Genomic DNA, 26,424 nt, shown 5'->3' with positions numbered 1-26,424 from the left:
GAGACTAATGGGTAATATATTTCTATGCATAATAACATCTTATGTTGAAGTGCATTTGAAAATTCCAGTTAATTTGCTCTAAAATTCTATTGGATTGTTTTGATAAGGCAATTGAAAATCTCATTTGCACCATATCAAATGTGTTCACTGGCTGATAATTTGGGGAGCATGCATGAATCCCACATATTCACATATTCAGTAACAAAAAAAAAAATGAAGCATGCAAGGTTAATGCTACTTCTTGGAAGTTTCACATTCAGAAAACAAACACACAACAGCAACAACAACACCCCTCATTTCATGTAGCTAAGTTATCTTCAATACCTGATAGAAATCGAATACTCTCTAGAGTGTTAATAACAACAATAACAACTCAAGTACCCACTGGCTCAATAGCTCCCTATGGGGTATTAACAGTACCTCAGTGCTCTCCCACCCACTCCTCATAATGTCACCAAGTCACACCAGAGTCTAAAAGTACTTCATGTATTTTTAAAAGTCAGTCTATCCCTTTTAGTTCCCCACTCCATGCTGCTCCCTGTTCCTTGGGTCCTTGCTCCCACTTATCCATCTCCAGTATCATCTAAAGAAACCTTGTCTGTGTTATGACCTGTTGTAGGAGTGTCACTTTTCATACCAAGGCCACTGGGTCTAGGTGCTGTCAAAGCTTCTAATCCTCAGGGTGCTAGAAGAGCCTCAAAATCATCTGTAAATGGTAGGGCTAAATTTTGTCCCTAAAAGAATTTCACCTGTGTCAAAATGCCTACCTGATCTCTTCTTGATCAGTTTTACCAGCTTCTGACCCCCAATGCCCAAATCACAAAGGATGAGACTGGAAACAGACATATAGCTCATACTTCATCTTCCTCTTCCTCTCGTAATTGTTTTATTGCATAAGGTGTATTTGCTAAGTTGTGAGCTGGAGACAAGTTTATTTTTTCCAACATATCTTACATAAATAGTTTAGAACGTTGTTCTGGAAAGTGAGCATTGAAATATTAATGTTTTGTGCTTAGCCTTTGGAAGCCTTACCAAAACAAAAGCAGAACATATTCAAATTTAATAATTTCAAACAAAACTCCTTTGTCCTCTAAAAATGTGTTCATATCTGTTTAAATGGAGGCAAACAAACAAGATACGAGTGTGTGAATAAGGTCCAATTTTCTTCATATACTAATGTTCCACTGTGGGTATGTGAATATCTGAACTATCAACATTCAATTGAATATGGCTGTAATAATACTAATATACACTAAGCATTCAGTGTGTTCCATACACTGTGCTAAAAATAATCTAATTTTATGTTCCAAACAATGCTTTAAGTGTATACTACCACAGACACAATTTAGCGGGGCTGAGTACCTTGCCCCAGTGGCGCCGTACCCTGATTCAATCAGACCTGAATGGAGAGGGAAAAGTCAATGTGTCTTCCAGGTGTTGTAGGCAATAAGTTTCATATTAGGAACTGTAAATGAGACACATAATTTGGAAATTAAATTGCTCCACAAAATTTGGGAGCAAAAAAATTGTATTATTTTCTTCTTGAAATCAGTTTGGTTCCAAGTCTCTTATCACCAGTGTGGTAAGAGATTCAATCTCATGTATGTTTTGAGGGTGTGTGTGTTGCCCTCCAACTAAAAGGTCATAAAAGACTACTAAGGAATGTTATAAACTCTAGAAAATTGGGGAGAAGTGCACAGGCCAAGGTCCTTTGGAAGGCAGGAGCCCTCACTCCCTCTGACTGGGCCAGAGAGTGTGGTTCTTTATGTGTATCTCCCAGGCCAACCACCCAGTAAATGTCTTTAGGCATACATGTGGGTCCATTTACCTCTGGATCACTGAAAGGGAGTAGGTCACCGATCCCTACCCCCTGGCAATAGCTGACTCAAGTCTACCCCTCTCTCATTAGATGAGTCACTTTTGACTCCTTCAAATTTTTTATTTCACCTTTCCAGAATGATCCAAGTCATATCCATTCCAAGCATGAACTTTTGCAAACAAAAACCTACTATTTTCGTCTGCGGACAGAAATCCTTACCACCAGGACAGGATTTATTCAGAACGTAAAATGGCGATCTTTGTATGACAAGGGCTTCTCTATCCAAACGCTTCTCTATCCTTCCTTTGTAAGAAGGAAGATTAGCCTTTGTGTGGAAATATTCAGTCCTTGCTTTATTATATCTCACTGAGTCTTTATCTCTTTTGTTCCCCTTAAGACAGTGTCTGTGTAGTTCTGATGTAGAATGACCTGTTTTTTGGATTTATCTCGTTGAAACCAACCATATCCAAGAATAATCATAAATAATTATCAGTTTCACAATGAGATAGAACTGAGAAATAAAATCGTATATTAAAAACTATTTTATAGGTAACACTGTCTTAGTCAGTTTGGGCTGCTATAACAGAATACCATAGACTGAGTGGCTTACAAACAACAGAAATTTATTTCTCACAGTTCTGAAATCCGGGAAGTCCAAGATCAAGATGCTGGCAGATTAAGTGTCTGATGAGGGTCCCCTTCCTGATTGATACTCAGCTGTTTTCTTGCTATAACTTCACATGGTGAAAGGGCAAGGGAGCTCGCTGGGGCCTCTTTTATATGGGCACCAATCCCATTAATGCAGGCTCCACTCTCATGAACTAATCACCTCCCAAAGGCCCCACCTCCAAATACAATTACATTGGAGATTTGGTTTCAAAATATCAATTTTGGAGGACACAAATATTCAGTCAATAGCAAACTCAAATCAAGAAAAATTACCCATTAAATCATGTGGTGGAGTGTGAAAAAAAATGTCCACAATATTTTATAGTGCCTCCCATCAAGGAGTGGGATCTCTTTAAATGTCCCTTGAATGTGGATTTAGCCATGTGACTTGAGTTGGCCAATGGGACATTAACAAACTTGATGTAAGCAGAGGCTTGAAACGTGCTTGTGCATAAGGATGTAGTCTCCGGCTGCTTTTAGAACCCAGCTATCTTGCCTGTCCTGAAAAGAAGACTGGATGTGGCTTTTTCTAATAGAGAGGGCTAAATCTGATACATGGAAAGCCATACAGTTTTTTAAGAGAGTTATGCTAGCATAGACTAAAAGAGGCTGAGCCAGTTTAAGGTGAAAAGACTTCTTTTCATAGGTAGGAAGAAGTCTACAAAGCTACTTAGTTAAAAACATGGCCATTTCGGGCTTCCCTGGTGGCGCAGTGGTTGAGAATCCACCTGCGGATGCAGGGGACATGGGTTCGTGCCCCGGTCCTGGAGGATCCCACGTGCTGCGGAGCAGCTGGGCCCGTGAGCCATGGCCGCTGAGCCTGTGCGTCCGGAGCCTGTGCTCCGCAACGGGAGAGGCCGCAACAGTGAGAGGCCTGCGTACCACAAAACAACAACAACAACAACAAAAAACCCCCAAAAAACATGGCCATTTCATTTAGAAAAGGAAAAGTGTCTCAGAAGGCAGAGCCAAAGTCCCAGAGGGCAGAGCCACAGAGAGTGATGGACTAGAGAGCCACGGCCAGAGGGCAGAATCGTCTCTGTTCCTGGAGTAAGGGGAGCTGGCAACACATGCCCATCTCAATTCTAAAACTGCTATGAGGAGTCCATTTGTTTGTTGTGGTTATTTTGCCCTTGGCTCACTGTTGTTGGGTGTTTTTAGTTTTGAAGTCTCTGAGTCAAGAGGAGCTGCATCCAAGTATCCTCATTTGCATTCACAAAAGATGCAGATCATGTGATATTGGACTTGAACCTTGATGACATAAGGCAAGAGAGTTTTAGAAGTTCTGAGATGGTTGAAGATATTTTTCATGTGGGGAGAATGAAATAATTTTAACCAGAGGGTGGACAATGGTAGAATGGGGAGAATTTGAAAAAGCCACAATATTTTGCAGCAACTCCTGTAAAGAAATTGAGTCATTTTTCCACTCCTTGAATCTGGACGTGGCTATTTGACTTACTTTGGCCAGTGTGACGTTAGTAAGTACAATAGAAACAGAGGCTTGAAATGAGCATGAACATTTGAGCTTACTTTCTTGCTGCTTTTCTAATATAGTCATGTGTAAAAGCTTTGGCTGGCCTTCTAGATGATGAGAGCTATGTGGCCTGATGCCCCTATTGCCTCAGACAACAGCCAGAAATATGAATGAAGCTATCTGGGATGAGACAGTCCCCAGCCAATCTGTCTACTGACTGCACATGCATGAGTGAGCTAGGTCTTGACCAGGAGAACTATACAGAAGAATCCTGAGCTAAATACAATGATCATTGTTTCTTAATTGAAGTATAGTCAATTTACAATGTTGTGTTTCTGGTGTACAGCAAAGTGATTCAGTTGTGTGTGTATATATATATCCCTGTGCTATAAGTTGGTCCTTGTTGGTTATCTATTTTATATATAGTAATGTATATACATTAATCCCAAACTCCTAATTTATCCCTGCCCCCCTTTCCCCTTTGGTAACCATAAGCTTGTTTTCTATGTCTGTGGGTCTATTTCTGTTCTATAAATAAGTTCATTTGTATCATATTTTATTTTAGATTCCACATATAAATGATATCATATGATATTTGTCTTTCTCTGTCTGGCTTACTCCACTTAGTATGATAATCTCAAGGTCCATCCATGTTGCTGCAAATGGCATTATTTCATTCTTCTTTATGGCTGAGTAGTATTCCATTGTATATATGTACCACATCTTCTTTATCCATTCATCTGTCAATGGACATTTAGGTTGCTGCCTTGTCTTAGCTATTGTAAATTGTGCTACTATGAACATTGGGGTACGTGTATCTTACCTCACACAGGTAATATAACCATCTTCAAAAAGTCTACAAATAACAAATGCTGGAGAGGGTGTGGAGAAAGGAACCCTCTTGCACTGTTGGTGAGAATGTAAATTGGTACAGCCACTATGGAGAACAGTATGGAGGTTCCTTAAAAAACTAAAAATAGAGTTACCATATGATCCAGGGATCCCACTTCTGGGGATATATCTGGAGAAAACAATAATTCAAAAAGATACGTATATATTCTTTTCAGTTATGATTTATTACAGGATATTGAATTTAGTTCTCTGTACTATATGGTAGGATATTGTTTATTTTATATATAGTAGTTTGTATCTGCTAGCCCCATACTCCTAACTTATCCCTCCCTCACCCCCTTTCCTCTTTGGTAACCATAAGTTTGTTTTCTGTGTCTGTGAGTCTGTTTATGTTTTGTAAATAAATTCATTTGTGTCGTATTTTAGATTCCACATATAAGTCATATCATGATATTTGTCTTTCTCTGTCTGGCTTTCTTTACTTAGTATAATAATCTCAAGGTCCATCCATGTTGCTGCAAATGGCACTATTTCATTCTTTTTTTATGGCAGAGTAGTATTCTGTTGTAAATATATACATCTTTTTAATTCATTCGTTTGTTGATGAACATTTAGGTTGCTTCCATGTCTAGGTTATAGTAAATGGTCCTGATATGAATATTGGGGTGCATGAACCTTTTCAAATTAGAGTTTTCTCTGAAAATATACCCAGGAGTGGCATTGCTGGATCATATGGCGATGCTATTTTTAGTTTTTTAAGGAACCTCCATACTGTTCTCCATAGTGGCTGTACCAATTTATATTCCCCCCAACAGTGTAGGAGAGTTCCCTTTTCTCCACACCCTTTCCATTTGTCATTGTAGAGTTTTTAATGACGCCATTCTGACTGGTGTGAGGTGATACCTCATTGTGGTTTTGATTTGCATTTCTCTAATAATTAGTGATGTTGAGCATCTTTTCATGTGCCTATTGGCCATCTGTATGTCTTCTATGGAGAAATGTCTATTTAGGTCTTTTGCCCATTTTTTGACTGGGTTGTTTGCTTTTTCATTATTGAGTCATATGAGCTGATTGTATATTTTGGAAATTAAGCGCTTGTTGGTCGCATCATTTGCAAATATTTTCTCCCAGCCTATAGGTTGTCTTTTCATTTTGTTTATGGTTTCCTTTGATGTGCAAAAGCTTATAAGTTTGATTATGGCCAATTTGTTTATTCTTGCTTTCAATGATCATTTTTAAGTTCCTAAATTTTGGTGTGGTTTATTGTGCAGAAAAATTCATACAAATAATTTTAGTGAAACAAAACTTTATTTAGATATTCTGAGTGAAATTTGTTTAATTTTGCTGAGGGCTGGAAAAACTTAATGCCAGTGATCTCTGGCATGATCTTTCAGGCTGATTCTTATGACCAGAGTTCAAAATACATGTAGTGTAGGATGAAAATGAAAAATAAATGTAATTAAGCTGGATTAATAGTAGAGACAGTTATAGACCTTATACCTGAGAGTGAATTTTTGGTCCTGTGTTGTTAAAACATGATTATAAAACATATTAAAACAGAATTCTGAAGATCATACCTGTGAGGAACCAGTTTTTAAGGGCTTAAGAATGATAGACTACTTTTAAATACACCAAAATAATAAATTTGAATATAATATAAATTTGTTTCCCTTAGAAAACAGCAACTAATTCCAACTTATTTCTCTATTTTTTTCATTCATATATACTCAATATATAAAAATATAGGAAGAAAAAAGGGAAAAACTTATAATTTCAATCGTCTCAAGATCTACCATTAATGTTTCGGTTCAAGTTCCTTCCAGGCACACAGTTGGTATTATAGTATGCTTATATGCTGCTTTTTTCACTGAATAATATATTCTGAATATTCATGTTATTAAAGCTCATTTACTGAGCATTTATTTTGAGTCTTTAATATTCTGTTTTAGAGATAGCTCATAATGTGCTTAATAAATCTCATACCTTAAGTTTTAGGTTTTAATATTTTTTTATTTATTAGAGTGAAGCTTGCAACATAGATTATACATTTCTATTTATGAGTACACATAATTATTTGTCTGCATCTCCAATTTTTGGAATAAACTAATACATATGAAAAATATCAACATTAAAATTTTTAATTGATATTTCAGTTTTTTCCCCCAAAGTTGTACCTGTAACCTGTGAGTGTCTGATTTCTTAACTCTTCATCAGCACTGAGAGTTCATCATCATGAAAAAAAAAAATGAAAAGGGATATTTCATTGCTGTTTATTCATTTTCTTCATGTTTTTGAAAATGTTTTCATATGGTTACTGATTATTTGTATTCCCTCTTTAATGGTTGTATAAATTACTTTTTCATAGTCTTTGTCCACTTCCATTTGGAATTTGATTCTTTTTCTCATTTAAGTAAAACTTTTATTAATGTAAGGATATTATTTCTTGGTCATATTTGTAGCATATAGTTTACTTTATTGTCTGCTTTTGAATATTTAATATTATGATTTGTTTTGAGGCACAGAAGTTTAAGATATTCTAATTTAGCAGTCTGTTACTTTGTGACTTACTTGCTCTGACAGTTCTTTTCCATCTAGAAACCAGGTGTGGATACTGTTTATTTATCTTTGATCAATAATTCAATATTTTTTTTCCTTATGCTTCCTTTGAGTTTGTTCTGTTCTTTTACTAACTTTTTAGAGATAAATACCAGGTTCATTAATTTTTCACATCTTTTCTTTTCTTCAATAAGTATTTACAGCTATACATTTCTCTTTAACATTTGTAGTTGCATTCCAGAAGTTTTAACATTATACAATTTAATGTATTTTTAAAATTTCATTATGTATTACTTATTATCCCTGACTTATTTACATGTTTCCATGTGTACAAAATATTTAAAAATGTATCTTTATCAACTTCTGATTTAGTGTTACTTGCTTAGACACCAAGGTCTAAATTATAGCAATTCTTTGAAATTTGTTGAGACTTGCTTCTTGGCCCACTATGAGAAAAATTTGTATGTTTCTAGGAATATAGCCATCTCCTCTAGTTTCATAGTAGTATCTCATAATCCTTTGTATTTTTTGTTATCTGTTGTAACCTCTCTCATGTCTGATTTTATTTATTTGAGCCCTCTCTCTTTTTTCTTGGTAAGTCTAGATAAAGGTTTGTTAATTTTGCTTATTTCTTCAAAGAACCAGCTTTTTATTTCATTGATCTATTCTATTGTCTTTTTAGTCTCTATTTCATTTATTACTGATCTGATCTTATTATTTTTTCCTTCTACTAATTTTGGGCTTCATTTGTTCTTTTTCTATTTCTATTAAGTATAAAGTTAGGTTGATTATTTGAGATTTTTTCTTATTTTTTGAGGTAAGCCTGTTCTGCTCTGAACTTCTATCTTAGAATCAATTTTGCTGCATACCATAGATTTTAGTGTGTTGCATTTCCATTTTGACTTGTCTCAAGGTATTTTTTTCTTCTTTTTTTTTTGGTTTCATGGTTGACCCATTTGTTGTTCAATAGCATGTGTTTAAGCACAAATTTGTGATATTTCCAGTTTGCTTCTTGTAATTGGTTTCTAGTTTCATACCATTGTAGTCAGAATGATGCTTGATATAATTTCAATCTTCTTATTTATTGAGACTTGTTTTGTGACCTAATATATGACCTAGACTGAAGAATGTTCCAAGTGCACTTGAGAAGAATGAGTATTCTGCTGCTGTTGAATGGAATGTTATGTATATATGTATTAAACCTGTGAGGTAAATGTGTCATTTAAGGTTGGCTTCTCTTACTGATTTTGTTTGGATGATCTAGTCATTGTTGTAACTGTGGTATTAAAGTCCCATACTATTAATGTATTGCTGTCAATTTCTCCCTTTACGTCTGTTAATACTTACTTTATATATTTAGGTTCTCCTTGTTGGGTACATTAATATTTACAAATGTTATACCTTCTTGTTGGATTGACACTTTATCATTATGTAATGCCCACCTTTGTCTTATATTACAGTGTTTATTTTAAAGTCTGTTTTGTCTGATATAGCTATAGCTACCCGAGCTTTCTTTTGGTTTCTATTTGCATGAAACATATTTTGCATCCCTTCACTTTCAGTCTTTGTGTCCTTACATCTATAGTGAGTCTATTTTGTTACATTTTTATTGGAGTATAATTGCTTTACAATTGTGTGTTAGTTTCTGCTTTATATCAAAGTGAATCAGCTATACATATACATATATCCCCATATCTCTTCTCTCTTGTGTTTCCCTCCCTCCCACCGTCCCTATCCCACCCTTCTAGCTGGTCACAAAGCACTGAGCTGATCTCCCTGTGCGATGTGGCTGCTTCCCACTAGCTATCTATTTTATATTTGGTAGTGTATATATGTCCATATATACACTACCACTCTCTCACTTTGTCCCAGCTTACCCCTCCCCCTCCCCATGTCCTCACGTCCATTCTCTAGTAGGTCTGTGTATTTATTCCCACCTTGCCCCTAGGTTCATCATGACTTTTTTTTTTTTTAATTTCATCTATATGTGTTAGCATATGAAATTTGTTTTTCTCTTTCTGACTTACTTCACTCTGTATGACAGACTCTTGGTCCATCCACCTCACTACAAATAACTCAATTTCGTTTCTTTTTATGGCTGAGTAATATTCCATTGTATATATGTGCCACATCTTCTTTATCTATTCATCTGTCAATGGACACTTAGGTTGCTTCCATGTCCTGGCTATTGTAAATAGAGCTGCAATGAATATTGTGGTACATGACTCTTTTTTTTTTTTTTTTTTTAACATCTTTATTGGAGTATAATTGTTTTACAATAGTGTGTTAGTTTTCCCTCTACAACAAACTAAATCAGTTATACATACACACATGCTCCCACATCTCCTCCCTCTTGCATCACCCTCTCTCCCACCCTCCCTATCCCACCCCCCCAGGCGGTCACACAGCACAGAGGTGATCTCCCTGTGCTATGCAGCAGCTTCCCACCAGCTATCTAATTTACATTTGATAGTGTATATATGTCCCTGCCACTCCCCCACTTCGTCACAGCCCACCCCTCCCCCTCCCCATATCCTCAAGTCCATGCTCGAGTAAGTCTGTGTTTTATTCCCGTCCTACCACTAATCTCTTCATGACATTTTTTTCCCTTAGAGTCCATATATATGTGTTAGCATACGGTATTTGTTTTTCTCCTTCTGACTTACTTCACTCTGTATGACAGACTCCAGGTCCATCCACCTCATTATAAATAACTCAGTTTCATTTCTTTTTATGGCTGAGTAATATTCCATTGTATATATGTGCCACATCTTCTTTATCCATTCATCTGTTGATGGACATTTAGGTTGCTTCCATGTCCTGGCTATTGTAAATAGAGCTGCAATGAACATTTTGGTACATGAGTCTTTCTGAATTATGGTTTTCTCAGGGTATATTCCCAGTAGTGGGATTGCTGGGTCGTATGGTAGTTCTATTTGTAGTTTTTTAAGGAACCTCCATACTGTTCTCTATAGCGGCTGTATCAATTTACATTCCCACCAGCAGTGCAAGAGGGTTCCCTTTTCTCCACACCCTCTCCAGCATTTATTGTTTCTAGAGTTTTTGATGATGGCCAATCTGACCGGTGTGAGATGATATATCATTGTAGTTTTGATTTGCATTTCTCTAATGATTAATGAGGTTGAGCATCCATTCATGTGTTTGTTAGCAATCTGTATATCTTCTTTGGAGAAATGTCTATTTAGTTCTTCTGCCCATTTTTGGATTGGGTTGTTTGTTTTTTTGTTATTGAGCTGCATGAGTTGCTTATAAATTTTGGAAATTAATCCTTTGTCAGTTGCTTCATTTGCAACTATTTTCTCCCATTCTGAGGGTTGTCTTTTGGTCTTGTTTATGGTATCCTTTGCTGTGCAAAAGCTTTTAAGTTTCATTAGGTCCCATTTGTTTATTTGTGTTTTTATTTCCATTTCTCTAGGAGATGGGTCAAAAAGGATCTTGCTGTGATTTATGTCGTATAGTGTTCTGCCTATGTTTTCCTCTAAGAGTTTGATAGTGTCTGGCCTTACATTTAGGTCTTTAACCCATTTTGAGTTTATTTTTGTGTGTGGTGTTAGGGATTGTTCTAATTTCATACTTTTACATGTAGCTGTCCAGTTTTCCCAGCACCACTTATTGAAGAGGCTGTCTTTTCTCCACTGTATATCCTTCCCTCCTTTATCAAAGATAAGGTGACCATATGTGTGTGGGTTTACCTCTGGGCTCTCTATCCTGTTCCATTGATCTATATTTCTGTTTTTGTGCCAGTACCATATTGTCTTGATTACTGTAGCCTTGTAGTAGAGTCTGAAGTCAGGGAGCCTAATTCCTCCAGCTCCATTTCTCGTTCTCAAGATTGCTTTGGCTATTCGGGGTCTTTTGTGTTTCCATACAAATTGTGAAATTTTTTGTTCTAGTTCTATAAAAAATGCCAGTGGTAATTTGATAGGGATTGCATTGAATCGGTAGATTGCTTTGGGTAGTATAGTCATTTTCACTATGTTGATTCTTCCAATCCAAGAACATGGTATATTTCTCCACCTATTTGTATCATCTTTAATTTCTTTCATCAGTGTCTTATAGTTTTCTGCATACAAGTCTTTTGTCTCCTTAGGTAGGTTTATTCCTAGATATTTTATTCTTTTTGTTGCAATGGTAAATGGGAGTGTTTTCTTAATTTCACTCTCAGATTTTTCATCATTAGTGTATAAGAATGCCAGAGATTTCTGTGCATTAATTTTGTATCCTGCAACTTTACCAAATTCATTGATTAGCTCTAGTAGTTTTCTGGTAGCATCCTTAGGATTCTCTATGTATAGTATCATGTCATCTGCAAACAGTGACAGCTTTACTTCTTCTTTTCCTATTTGGATTCCTTTTATTTCTTTTTCTTCTCTGATTGCTGTGGCTAGAACTTCCAAAACTATGTTGAATAAGAGTGGTGAGAGTGGGCAACCTTGTCTTGTTCCTGATCTTAGTGGAAATGGTTGCAGTTTTTCACCATTGAGAACGATGCTAGCTGTGGGTTTGTCATATATGGCCTTTATTATGTTGAGGAAAGTTCCCTCTATGCCCACTTTCTGCAAGGTTTTTATCATAAATGAGTGTTGAATTTTGTCAAAAGCTTTCTCTGCATCTATTGAGATGATCATATGGTTTTTCTCCTTCAGTTTGTTGATATGGTGTATCACATTGATTGATTTGCGTATATTGAAGAATCCTTGCATTCCTGGGATAAACCCCACTTGATCATGGTGTATGATCCTTTTAATGTGCTGTTGGATTCTGTTTGCTAATATTTTGTTGAGGATTTTTGCATCTATGTTCATCAGTGATATTGGCCTGTAGTTTTCTTTCTTTGTGACGTCTTTGTCTGGTTTTGGTATCAGGGTGATGTTGGCCTCATAGAATGAGTTTGGGAGTGTTCCTCCCTCTGCTATCTGTTGGAAGAGTTTGAGAAGGATAGGTGTTAGCTCTTCTCTAAATGTTTGATAGAATTCGCCTGTGAAGCCATCTGGTCCAGGACTTTTGTTTGCTGGAAGATTTTTAATCACAGTTTCAATTTCAGTGCTTGTGATTGGTCTGTTCATATTTTCTATTTCTTCCTGGTTCAGTCTCGGCAGGTTGTGCATTTCTAAGAATTTGTCCATTTCTTCCAGGTTGTCCATTTTATTGGCATACAGTTGCTTGTAGTAATCTCTAATAATCTTTTGTATTTCTGCAGTATCAGTTGTTATATCTCCTTTTTCATTTCTAATTCTATTGATTTGAGTCTTCTCCCTTTTATTCTTGATGAGTCTGGCTAATGGTTTATCAATTTTATTTATCTTCTCAAAGAACCAGCTTTTAGTTTTATTGATCTTTGCTATTGTTTCCTTCACTTCTTTTTCATTTATTTCTGATCTGATCTTTATGATTTCTTTCCTTCTGCTAAATTTGGGGGTTTTTTGTTCTTCTTTCTCTAATTGCTTTAAGTGCAAAGTTAGGTTGTTTATTCGAGATGTTTCCTGTTTCTTAAGGTATGATTGTATTGCTATAAACTTGCCTCTTAGAACTGCTTTTGCTGTATCCCATAGGTTTTGGGTCGTTGTGTCTCCATTGTCATTTGTTTCTAAGTATTTTTTGATTTCCTCTTTGATTTCTTCAGTGATCACTTCGTTATTAAGTAGTGTATTGTTTAGCCTCCATGTGTTTGAATTTTTACAGATCTTTTCCTATAATTGATATCTAGTCTCATAGCGTTGTGGTCGGAAAAGATACTTGATACGATTTCAATTTTCTTACATTTGCCAAGGCTAGATTTGTGACCCAATATATGATCAATCCTGGAGAATGTTCCATGAGCACTTGAGAAAAATGTGTGTTCTGTTGTTTTTGGATGGAATGTCCTATAAATATCAATTAAGTCCATCTTGTGTAATGTATCATTTAAAGCTTGTGTTTCCTTATTTATTTTCATTTTGGATGATCTGTCCATTGGTAAAAGTGGGGTGTTAAAGTCCCCCATTATAATTGTGTTACTGTCGATTTCCCCTTTTAAGGCTGTTAGTATTTGCCTTATGTATTGAGGTGCTCCTATGTTGGGTGCATAAATATTTACAATTGTTATATCTTCTTCATGGATCGATCCCTTGATCATTATGTAGTGTCCTTCTTTGTCTCTTGTAATAGTCTTTATTTTAAAGTCTATTTTGTCTGATATGAGAATTGCTATTCCAGCTTTCTTCTGATTTCCATTTGCATGGAATATCTTTTTCCATCCCCTTACTTTCAGTCTGTATGTGTCCCTAGGTCTGAAGTGGGTCTCTTGTAGACAGCATATATATGGGTCTTGTTTTTGTATCCATTCAGCCAGTCTGTGTCTTTTGGTGGGAGCATTTAATCCATTTACATTTAAGGTAATTATCGATATGTATGTTCCTATTACCATTTACTTAATTGTTTCGGGTTGTTCTTGTAGGTCTTTTCCTTCTCTTGTGTTTCTTGCTTAGAGAAGTTCCTTTAGCATTTGTTGTAGAGCTGGTTTGGTGGTGCTGAACTCTCTCAGTTTTTGCTTGTCTGTAAAGGTTTTAATTTCTCCATCAAATCTGAATGAGATCCTTGCTGGGTAGAGTAATCTTGGTTGTAGGTTTTTTTCCTTCATCAATTTAAATATGTCCTGCCAGTCCCTTCTGGCTTGTAGAGTTTCTGCTGAAAGATCAGATGTTAACCTTATGGGGATTCCCTTGTGTGTTATTTGTTGTTTTTCCCTTGCTGCTTTTAATATGTTTTCTTTGTATTTAATTTTTGACAGTTTGATTATTATGTGTCTTGGCGTGTTTCTCTTTGGGTTTATCCTGTATGGAACTCTCTGTGCTTCCTGGACTTGATTGACTATTTCCTTTCCTATATTAGGGAAGTTTTCAACTATAATCTCTTCAAATATTTTCTCAGTCCCTTTCTTTTTCTCTTCTTCTTCTGGGACCCCGATAATTCGAATGTTGGTGCGTTTAATGTTGTCCCAGAGGTCTCTGAGACTATCCTCAGTTCTTTTCATTCTTTTGTCTTTATTCTGCTCTGCAGTAGTTATTTCCACTATTTTATCTTCCAGGTCACTTATCCGTTCTTCTGCCTCAGTTATTCTGCTATTGATCCCATCTAGAGTATTTTTAATTTCATTTATTGTGTTGCTCATCGTTTCTTGCTTCCTCTTTATTTCTTCTAGGTCCCTGTTAACTGTTTCTTGCAAATTGTCTATTCTATTTCCAAGATTTTGCATCATCCTCACCGTCATTATTCTAAATTCTCTTTCAGGTAGATTGGCTATTACCTCTTCATCTGTTAGGTCTGGTGTGTTTTTTTCTTGCTCCTTCATCTGCTGTGTGTTTTTCTGTCTTCTCATTTCGCTTATCTTACTGTGTTTGAGGTCTCCTTTTTGCATGCTGCAGGTTCGTAGTTCCTGTTGTTTTTGGTGGCTGTCCCCAGTGGCTAAGGTTGGTTCAGTGGGTTGAGTAGATTCCCTGGTTGGGGGGGCTAGTGCCTCTGTTCTGGTGGATGAGGCTGGATCTTGTCTTTCTGGTGGGCAGGTCCTCGTCTGGTGGTGTGTTTGGGGATGTTGGTAACCTTATTATGATTTTAGGCAGCCTCTCTGCTAATGGATGGGGCTGTAGACCTTTCTTGCTCTTTGTTGGGGATAGGGTGTCCAGCACTGTTCTTTGCTGGTCCTTGAGTGAAGCTGGGTCTTGGTGTTGAGATGGAGGTCTCTGGGAGATTTTCGCCGTCTGATATTACGTGGATCTCGGAGGTCTCTTGTGGACTAGTGTCTTGAGGTTGGTTCTCCCACCTCAGGGACACAGCCTTGACACCTGGCTGGAGTGCCAAGAGCCTTTAATCCACACGGCTCAAAACAAAAGGGAGAAAAAAGTAGAAAGTCAAGAAAGGAAGGAATAAAGGAGGAAGGGAGGGAAGGAAGGAAGAAAGGAAGGAAGAAATGAAGGAAGGAAGCAAGAAAGGAAGGAAGGAAGGTGCAGAGGAAGAAAGGGAGGAAGGAAGAGAGGAGGGGAGGAAAGAAGGGGGGAAGGAAGGAAGAAAGGAGGGAAGGAGGGAAGAAAGGAAGAAAGAAAGGGAGAAGACAGAGTAGTATAAAGTATAGTTATTAAAATAAAAAATAATTATTAAGAAGAAAAATTTCCTTTAAAAAAAAAAAAAACAGAAAAATGGGTCGGTCTAACCCTAGGACAAATGGTGAAAGCAAAGCTATACAGACAAAATCTCACACAGCAGCACACACATACACACTCACAAAAAGAAAAAAAAGGGGAAAATAATAGTATATCTTGCTCCCAAAGTCCACCTCCTCAACTTGGGATGATTCGTTGTCTATTCAGGTTTTCAACAGATGCAGGGCACTTCAAGTTGATTGTGGAGCTTTAATCCACCGCTTCTGAGGCTGCTGGGAGAGACCTCCCCCTCTCCTCTCTGTTCACACAGCTCCTGGTGTTCAGCTTTGGACTTGGTCCCGCCTCTGCGTGTAGGTTGTCCGAGGGCGACTGCCCTTCGCTCAGACAGGACGATGTTAAAGGAGCAGTTGATTCGGGGGCTCTAGTTCACTCAGGCTGGGGGGAGGGAGTGGCATGGGGGCGGGGCGAGTCCGCGGCGGCAGAGGCCGACGTGACGCTGCACAGGCCCAAGGCGCGCCGTGCGTTCTCCCGGGGAAGCTGTCCCTGGATCCCGGGACCCCGGCAGTGGCGGACTGCACGGGCTCCCGGGAGGGCCGGTGTGGAGAGTGACCTGTGCTCACATACAGGCCTCTTGGTGGTGGCAGCAGCAACCTTAGCGTCCGACACCCGTCTCTACTGTCCGTGCCGACAGCCGCGGCTCGCGCCCGTTTCTGGAGCTCCTCTACGCGGTGCTCTTAATCCCCTCACCTCACATCCGAGGAAGCAAAGAGGCAAGAAAAAGTCTCTTGTCTCTTCGGCAGCTCCGCGCCCGCTTCTAGGGCTCCTTTAAGCGGCGCACTTAATCCCCTCTCCTCGCACCCAGGCAGCAAAGAGGGAGGAAAAGGTCTCTTGCCTCTTCGGCAGCTCCAGACTTCTCCCGAACTCCCTCCCGGCCAGCCGTGGCGCACTAGCCCCCTTCAAGCTGTCTTCACTCTGCCAACTCCAGACCTTTCCCTGGGATCCGACTGAAGCCCGAGCCTCAGCTCCCGGCCCCGCCCGCCCCGGCGGGTGAGCAGACAAGCCTCTCGGGCTGGTGAGTGCCGGTCGGCACCGATCCTCTGCGGGAATCTCTCTGCTTTGCCCTCCGCACCCCTGTGGCTGAGCTGTCCTCCGCGGCTCCGGAGCTTCCCCCTCCGGCGCCCGCAGTCTCCGCCCGCGAAGGGGCCTCTAGTGTGTGGGAGTCTTTCCTCCTTCACGGCTCCCTCCCACTGGCGTAGGTCCCGTCCCTATTCTTTTGTCCCTGTTTATTCTTTTTTCTTTTGCCCTACCCAGATATGTGGGGAGTTTCTTGCCTTTTTGGAGGTCTGAGGTCTTCTGCCAGCGTTCGGTGGGTGTTCTATAGGAGAAGTTCCACGTGTAGATGTATTTCTGATGTCTCTGTGAGGAGGAAGGAGATCTCCGCGTCTTACTCTTCCGCCATCTTTAAGCCGTCCTCTAATTTACTATTTTAATAAATCTATTTTATTGTTTTATATATTGTATATAGATGTTTTTATATGTGTATTTTTAATGTTTCTTAATAAGTATAACTGTATTGATCTTTATAGACATACCACCAGAGAAAAAATAAAACAGCTGGATAAGTTGGTGGTCTTCCAATTGTTTTCTTAAAGAATCTCACTTTAAATATCTGCCCTGGTCATGATTATTTGTAGTTTGATAAAGCAAGGTATAGCTTCCAGTGGACCTAAAATACAAACACTGTTTTTAAACACTCCCACAACAACATAAATGTTTCCTATATCACAGGTGTTCAATAACAGTAATAACTATCCATTTATATAAAATGGAAATTCTTCTGAGTTTTTAGAGAGAATGTAAATCTTGTATTTCACTTCAAGCAAATATTATAGCTTTTTAATTCTGGAGATAATTTTGGACATTACTCCATGACATCAAACATCTTTTTTTTTAGGAGAATTGTAGTTGGTTCAGTGTGGGAACTAACATATCATTTCTAGCTCAACCCTCATACTAGTTTTTACCTTTTTTCTTTTTCCAACGTTATTGACATATTATTCACATATAACATTATGTAAGTTTGTTATACAGCATAATGATTTGTATTTCATATGTAATGCAAAATGACTACCACAATAAGATTTGTTAACATAGCCACCACCTCACATAATTACCTTTTTTGTGTAGGACGAGGACATGTAAGATTTACTCTCTTAGCAAAATTCAACTATATGATACAGTATTATTAACTATAGCCACCATGCTGTACATTACATCCCCAGAACTTATTAATCTTATAACTGCAGGTTTGTACTCTTTAAATGATATCTCCCCACTTCTACCACCCTCCTGCCCCTAGCAACCACCACTCTACTCTATTAGTATGAGTTTGGCTTTTTTAGATTCCACATATAGGTGAGATAATACGGTATATATCTTTCTCTGTCTGACTTATTTCATTTAGCATAATGCTATCGAGGTTCATGTATGTTGTTGCAAAAGTTAGGATTTCCTTTTTTTATGGCTGAATAATACTGTGTGTGTGTGTGTGTGTGTGTGTGTGTGTGTGTGTGTGTGTGTGTGTATATATAATACTTTATTTTTTAAAATTGAAATGTAGTTAGTTTCTGGTGTAAAACAAAGTGATTCGTATATAAATTTTCATTTTCAGATTCTTTTCCATTATAGGTTATTATAAGATATTGAATATAGTTTCCTGTGCTGTAGAGTAGGTCATTGTTGTTTATCTGTTTTATATGTAGTATATAGTAGTGTGTATCTGTTAATCCCAAACCCCTAATTTATCCCTCCTCCCCCTTTCTCCTTTGATATTTGTCTTTTTCTGTCTGACTTCACTTAGTATGATAATATCTAGGTCCATTCATGCTGCTGCAAACGGAAATATTTCTTTTTTATATATACCACATCTTCTTTATCCATTCATCTGTTGTTGGACACTTAGGTTGCTTCTGTGTCTTGGCTTTTGTAAATAGTGCTGCTATGAACAATAGGGTGCATGTATCTCTTCTAATTAGAGTTTTTGTCTTTTCTGGATATATGCCTAGAAGTGAAATTGCTGGATCATATGGTAACTCTATTTTTAGTTTTTAAGGAACTTCCATACTGTTCTCCATAATGGCTGCACCAATTTACATTCCCACTAACAGTGTAGGAGGGTTCCCATTTCTCTACACCCTCTCCAGCATTTATAACATTATTTTCTTTATCCATCCATTAGCCAATGGACACTTAGGTTGTTTCTATATCTTGGATACTGTTAATAATACTGCAATGAAAATGGTGGTGCAATAAAATATTTTCCAAGATGGGTCACAAAACATGTCTTAGCAAACTTAAGAAGATTTAAATCATACCGAGTATCTCTTCCAACCACAATGGTATGAAAGTAGAAATTAATATCTGGAAAAGAGCTGAAAAATTCATAAATATATGGAGATTAAACATGCTCCTGAACAACCAATGGGTCAAAGAAGAAGTCAAAAGAGAATTTAAAAAAATATCTTAAGATGTATGAAAATGGAAATACAACATACAAAAACTTATGGGATGCTACAAAAGCAGTTCTAAGAGGGAAATTTATAGCCATAAATACCTACATTAAAAACTAGAAAAGTTTCAAATAAACATCTTCACTTTGCACCTGAAGGAACTAGAGAAAGAAACTGAGCCCAAAGTTCACAGGAGGAAGGAAATAACCAAAAGCAGAAATGAAAGAGATAAAAAAAAAAAAAAGAAAAATCAATGAAACTAAGAGGTAGTTCTTTGAAAAGATGAACAAAATTGACAAACCTTTAGCTTAGTTAACTAAGAAAAGGGAAAGGAATTAAATAAATAAAGTCAGAAATGAAAGAGGAAACATTACAACTGATACCACAGAAATACAAAGGATTATGAGAGACTACAATGAAAAACTGTATGCCAAAAAAACTGGATAACCTAGAAGAAATGGATAAATTCCTAGAAACATACAATCTACCAAGACTGAATCATGAAGAAATAGAAAATGTAAACAATAAAGTATAAGGGGATAGAATCAATAATCAAAAACCTCTAATACAGGGCCAGATGGTTTCACTGGTGACTTACACAACATTCAAGTAGAATTAATGCCAATCTTTTTCAAACTCTTTCAGAAAACTGAAGAGCAAGGGATACTCCCAAACTCATTTTATGAAGCCAGGGTTACTCTTTTATCAAAGCTAAAAATACTACAAAAAAAGAAAATTACAGACCATTATCCCTGTTGAATACAGATGTAAAAATTTCAATAAAATATTAGCAAACAGGGCTTCCCTGGTAGCGCGGTGGTTGGGAGTCTGGCTGCTGATGCAGGGAGTGCGGGTTCATGCCCCGGTCCAGGAGGATCCCACGTGCTGTGGAGCAGCTGGGCCCATGAGCCATGGCCGCTGGGCCTGTGCATCCGGAGCCTGTGGCCCACAGCGGGAGAGGCCACAACAGTGAGAGGCCCGTGTACCACCAAAAAAAATAATAAATAAATAAATAAAATAAATAAAAAATAAAATAAAATATTAGCAAACCAAATTCAATAGCACAGTAAATGATCATTCACCATGATCAAGTGGGTTTTGTCTCTGAGATATAAGGATGGTTCAACATATGCAAAATAATAAATGTGACACATAACATTAATAGAATGGAAGATAAAAATTATATGATAATCTCAATAGATGCAGAAAAATAATTTGAAAAAATACATCTTTTAAAAATAAAACACAGTAAATTGGGTATAGAAGGAATGTACTGTAACATAAAAAAGGCCATACAGGGCAGGAATGAAGATGCAGACGTAGAGAATGGACTTGAGGACATGGCGGGGAGGACACAGCTGGGATGAAGTGAGAGAGTAATACTGACATGTATATACTACCAAATATAAAATGGATGGCTAGTGGGAAGCTGCTGCATGGCACAGGGAGACCAGCTCGGTGCTTTGTGATGACCTAGAGGGGTGGGATAGGGAGGGTGGGAGGGAGACGCAAGAGGGAGGGGATATGGGGACATATGTATATGTATAACTGATTCACTTTGTTGTACAGCAGAAGATAACACAACATTATTATACTGGAGCAATTATACTCCAATAAAGATTAAAAAATAAATAAAATAAAATTTAAAAGGCCATATACAACAGCCCACAGCTAATGTCATATGCAAAAGTGAATGGCTGAAAGCTTTTTCTCCAAGATCAGAAAGATGACAAGGATGCCCACTCTCATCAGTCCTATTTAACATAGTACTGGAACTAGTAGCTAAGCAGTTAGGCAAGAAAAGTAATAAAAAGCATCCATGTTGGAAATGAAGAAACAAAGTTATCTGTTTACAGATGACATGATCTTATATATAGAAAACACTATACTCTAAAAACTGTTGTAACCAGTAAATGAATTTAGTAAAGTTGCAGGATACAAAATTGACATACAGAAATCAGTTACATTTATATACACTAACAACAAACTCTCTGAAAGAGCTATTAAGAAACAATCCCATTTACAATAATAAAGTATTTAGGAATAAATTTGACCAAGGAGATGAAAGGCCTGTACCCTGAAAACTATAAGACATTGATGACACAAATTGAACAAGACACAAATAAATGGAAAAATATTCCGTGTCCATGAATTGGAAGAATCAATAGTGTTAAAATGTCCATACTACCTAGAGCAATCTATAGATTCAATACAGTCCTGCTAAAAATTCCCATGGCATTTCTCACAGAAGTTGAAAAAACAATCCTAAAATTTTCATGGAACTACAAAAGACCCTGAATAGCCAAAACATTCTTGAGAAAGAAGAACAAAGTTGGAAGCATCATGCTTCCTGATTTTAAGCTATATTAAAAAGCCATAGTAATTAAAACAGTATGGTATTAGCATACAAACAGGCAGGCTGCCAGTATCACACAATGGAAAAGGAAAGTCTCATCAATAAATGGTGTTGGGAAAACTAGATATCCACATGCCCAAAATAAAACTGAATGCTTATCTTACACCAGTCATAAAAATTAACTCAAAATGAATCAAAGATATAAACGTTAAGACCTGAAATTATAAAATTGCTAGAAGAAAAAAATAGGGGAAAATATTCTTGATATTGGTTTGACAGTGATTTCTTGGATAAGCTACAAAAGCACAGGCAACAAAAACTAAAATAAACAAGTGGGACTACATTAAACTAAAGAGCTTATGCATAGCAAAGGAAATAATAAATTGAAAAGGCAACTAACAGAATGGGAGAAAATATTCATAAGCCATATATCCAATAAGGGACTAATATCCAAAATATATACAGAACTCTGTCGCTGCCAGCACGATCAAGGGCTCGAATCCAGGCGGCAAGGGGATGAAAAGAAAGTTTAAGAGGGAAGAATGAGGACGGGAGGGACACCAGGAGCCATTGCAAACAAGTGTCGATTTTATTGTTTATACGCACAGCTTTTATAATATGCAGATACAGGAAGTTCAGGGAGTTAAGGCACACTAGGTTCTGTTTAAAATTAGGTTAGTTTCTTCCTTTTGGGGTCAGTCTGTCCTTCATCCTGCTAACTTCCTGATAACAATATTTTTATCTTCCGTGTTTGTACTCAAAGTTCCTGTTATAACTGGGCATACTGTTCTTGACCTTTTGATAAACATTAGCAAAAAGGGGCGTTCATCCGTCCAGAATGGGCTGCACCTGCACTCGTCATGCACTGATCACCTCGGGGAAAACATGGGTGGAGAAGTCCCAAGAGCGTAGGCTCAACCTTATTGAGGCATGCATGAATGCCTGCCTCTATTTTGGGAGCCTGTGCTCAATTGGTCATGCTCCTGCAGGCCGAATACCCTTAACGGGCATGGCGCGCTCCACATCTCCCCCTATAGTTTTCAAGTGCAGCAGAGGCATTTGAGCCTGAACCATGAATTGATAACGCTTCCAACAGCTCCAAAAGCAACACCAAATAATTCCTAAACAAATAAGAAGCGCGAGTATTCCAATAAAAAACCACATAGAGTATTGCAAAAGATTAAAAGGATAGAATCCATTCAATTGGTCAAGAACCTTTTGTGCAATCTTAGCAGGGCTGACAAGGTCTAACCTAGATTTACCTATATTTTTAATATCTCTCTGCAAATCTTGTAAATCGAGACTCATGTCAGTATGGTGCCAGATACCCTGGAGATGTCTTTGTACCTGATACCAGGATGTTGTATTCTGAAATTCTAATGGGGTAACACAAATGTACTGAAACCCACCGTGGCATATCAAAGACATCTGAGTTTTTAACAGTGTAAGTTGTTTTCCCAAAAATTCTACAGCTTCTTCTAATCCTTCCAGTCTGCTAAATATTTTATGATCTATACGATCCAGTGTGGCTAATGCATGCGATACATTCTGCGCAAGATTATTAACATGTTCAGCAGTGTGAACAGTTTGAGATAATGCTATGGTGGATACGGTAGCTGTAGCTATGAGAGATATAAGTGTAGCTATTCCAGCAATCCATAACCCTATAAATCTTCTAGTACGTGATAATAAGCCATGTAACTCTAAGGCAAATTGGTATCTGTAATCTGTATACCAAGGTCCTTCTACTTCCACAGGGACCATCACATATGGGGGTTGCATGGCAAGAAAAACAAGAGTCTGTTTGAATGTAGAAGAGGGAGCCTTAACAGGTAAGCAGTTAGTAAGTACACAATTATTACATACAATTTTATACATAGCTCCATTGGTGTCATGAATAGCACGAACCTCTCCCATCCCCACCACCAGAAAAAAGGGACGAGGCACACAAGCTTGAGAAAATATAAGTCTGAGGGGACCTTCATACCAATGGGGAGAACCAGAATAATTGGTTTGCAAAGGAGCCATAGCGGCTCCTAACTTCCACAAGTCGGGATGATACATTCCCCCAGGGGTAGAGAGTATACTCCCTGGAATGGAATAATTATGTCGATATGCTCCATATTGCTGTTGTAATAAATCAGGTCTTACAAATCTACTTTGTGCAGGCAGTGGACTTTTAGACCAGTCTGATACTGCAAACGAAGGGATTCCATAGGGGGAAAACAACTGTGGAGTAGGGTGCATACATTCTCTCCAAATAGGCTCCCTTTCTGGGATAGGAGCATAATCATTATAACATGAAGGTAATGAAAGGGAGGTTACTCCCAATTGTGTCCGATTAGGTTGGGCTCCTGTTGAAACTTCCTGAATTGACCAAAAGTCCCATAAGTTCGATTCTTCCTCATCTTTGGGGTATATCCTTACTAAATGAGATGTTTGCGTGGTCATCACGCAACCATAAACTGAAGTCTTGGTATTTGATTGAGCTTGAAAACAAATAGGCGGCCGAGCAGCGAAAGATGTCCAATTAAAAGGGTGTTGTGCATGTTCGATATGCAGATCTTCTATTCCTCCGAACAATCCAGTCATATTAGTATGTACCCGAGGTGTAGGATCATCCCAGGTAACCACCCGTACGGTAGCAGGATCAGGAAGATAAGCCCAATAAACTTTTGTTTCAACCCGACGTGCCTGCAGGAGCGCCATCATCATTAGGAAGAGATGTATAGCGGCGAGGGGCTGATTATTGCTCACCAACTCTTGATGAGCAGCTCTGGTCAGTCGATGCATCTGGCCCATGGTGGGGATCCCCATTCGCGGACGCCGTCGACGGTGGCGGCGTTCTGGTGAAGTCATTCTCATTTGAGCCATGCGGGACTGGAGTTGGGAAATCCCTGGTGTAACGCTCGGGGATCCACCGCGGCGTCTTCTCATCCTGGGGGAAAACACAAACATAACGTCGGCCTTTGCGAAGGACCGGGTCAGGTCCTCGCCATTGACCAGTCAATAAATCTTTCCATTTTGCGAACAGATTGGAGGGCCCTGAGGGATTCCACTGCCTTTCTGCAGCTGTGTCCCCTGACGGATTCACATTTAAAAAATTAAGTACATATAAGGCTATAGCTAATTGTGCATTTGGGGAATAGGTAAGTTTCTTATGCATAATAATATTCCCCTCTTTTAATTTTTTAAGCATTGTTTTTAAGGAGGAATTAGCCCTTTCAATAATGGCCTGACCTTGAGAGTTATATGGGATACCTGTTCGGTGAGATATAAGATACATAGTACAAAAATTATGAAAGGCAGTGGGAGTATAAGCAGAGGCATTATCAGTTTTAATTTGCTTTGGAATATTAAGTACAGAGAAGGCAGCAAGTAACTGGTTAGCTACATGTTTAAAAGCTTCTCCAGTTTGGGCGGTGGCAAAAATGAAACCTGAGTAAGTATCAACAAGAACATGTAAAAATTTTGAATGCCCAAAAGGCTGATAAAGAGTCACATCCATTTGCCAAATATCATTAGGGAGTAATCCCCTTGGATTGATTCCATGCATAGGAACATTATGATGTGTAGGACAAACTGGGCAGGTTTTAACTATTTGACGGGCTTGTTCTCTAGTTACTTTAAACCTTTTGCGTAAGGAGGCAGCATTTTCATGGAAGTGAGAATGACTTTGAGTGGCAAGTTCAAAAGGGAAGGCAAGAAAAATATGCGTGAGGGCATCAGCTAATGCATTTCCTTCGGCCAGACCTCCGGGGAGAGTACTGTGAGCCCGAATATGTTCTATAAATATAGGGGCTATACGAAGGTCTAATGTTTTTTGAACTTCCTTAAAAAGGTGAAACAATTCTTCATCAGGAGACACAATATATGCTTGTGGCAAGGCTTTTACTGCTGATACTACATATTGACTGTCTGAAGAGATATTTATGGGACAAGAATATGTAGAAAGTGCTAAAGAGACAGCTTTCAATTCTGCTCTTTGAACAGACATGGTGTCATATTTATAGACAGTAGTGGTTTTGTGTTTAGAAGAGATGAATACAATAGCAATAATCCCAGTTTTGCTAGCGTCTAGAAAGACGGAGGGAGCTTTAAGAAGAATAGGGCTAATTTGAGAAAAAGAGGTTACAGGCACCTGCTGAAGAAACTGCAATAATTTATCAGCAGGCAGATGATATTTAATTTGTCCAGGAAAGGAAACCAGGGCAATCTGCCATTCTAGAGAATTTTGCAACAAATTTTCTATTTTATTAGCGGTTAGCATAGGATACAATAAATAATCAGGTTCTTTACCCAGGAGCTGAATTACACGATGTCTTCCCTTGGTAGTTAAAATAGCTAGAAGGTCAATAACGGGATTAATAACATGCAAATGATGCAAAGCTAAATGAATCCATTCTAAAGGGCCATGAGATTGCCAAATCACAGCCAGAGGAAGTTTATTAGGAAGGCACATAATTAGATACAAATGTTGAGAGATATCAACCCGGGTTACTTGGGCTTGAGAAAGGGCCCTATTTACTAAATCTATGGCAGCTTGAGCGTGAGGAGTAAGGGTTCGAGAGGAATGAGGTTGAGAAGGTCCCTTAAGAATGTCAAATAAAGGTGATAATTGTTCTGCTGTTAAGGATAAATAAGGGCAGATCCAATTTATGTCTCCCAATAATTTTTGAAAATCATTCAGGGTAGTTAAGTGTTGTGTTCGTATTTGTAATTTTTGTGGACGAATGGTACGTTGATTAATAACTGTTCCCAAATATTCAAAAGGCTCAGTTTTCTGTACTTTATCTGGGGAAATAACTAAGGAATATTCTTGCAAACATTTCAATAAGGTAGAAAAGGCCTCTTGTAAAAAAGGCTCACTGGAGGCAACAAGTAAAATATCATCCATATAATGTATACAATAAATATTAGGATATTGCGATCGAAATGGCTTTAAGGCCCTGGCCACATATTCCTGACAGAGGGTAGGGCTATTAGCCATTCCCTGGGGCAAAACTCGCCATTGAAAGCGAGTATAGGGTTGA

The 26,424-nt window shown here is 38.1% G+C and overlaps 1 protein-coding gene across 1 annotated transcript; it reads right to left on the bottom strand.

Moving 5' to 3' along the window:
- Nucleotides 1-22,366: 22,366 nt before the first annotated feature.
- Nucleotides 22,367-24,100, bottom strand: LOC136794307 (endogenous retrovirus group K member 13-1 Env polyprotein-like). The gene has a single exon (XM_067035327.1). It carries the CDS (start codon nt 24,098-24,100, stop codon nt 22,367-22,369), a length of 1,734 nt encoding a protein of 577 aa, XP_066891428.1.
- Between the last annotated feature and the right edge of the window lie 2,324 nt (nt 24,101-26,424).

This window comes from Kogia breviceps, chromosome 5 (genome assembly GCF_026419965.1).
Source record: "Kogia breviceps isolate mKogBre1 chromosome 5, mKogBre1 haplotype 1, whole genome shotgun sequence".
Lineage (NCBI taxonomy): Eukaryota > Metazoa > Chordata > Mammalia > Artiodactyla > Physeteridae > Kogia > Kogia breviceps.
Note: the sequence above shows the minus strand (reverse complement) of the source record. Positions and strands in the feature narration are given on the sequence as shown.

What these genes read in the sequence shown, in the direction of transcription:
- LOC136794307 (XM_067035327.1), bottom strand. Translation starts at nt 24,100, where the DNA reads ATGGCGCTCCTGCAGGCACGTCGGGTTGAAACAAAAGTTTATTGGGCT.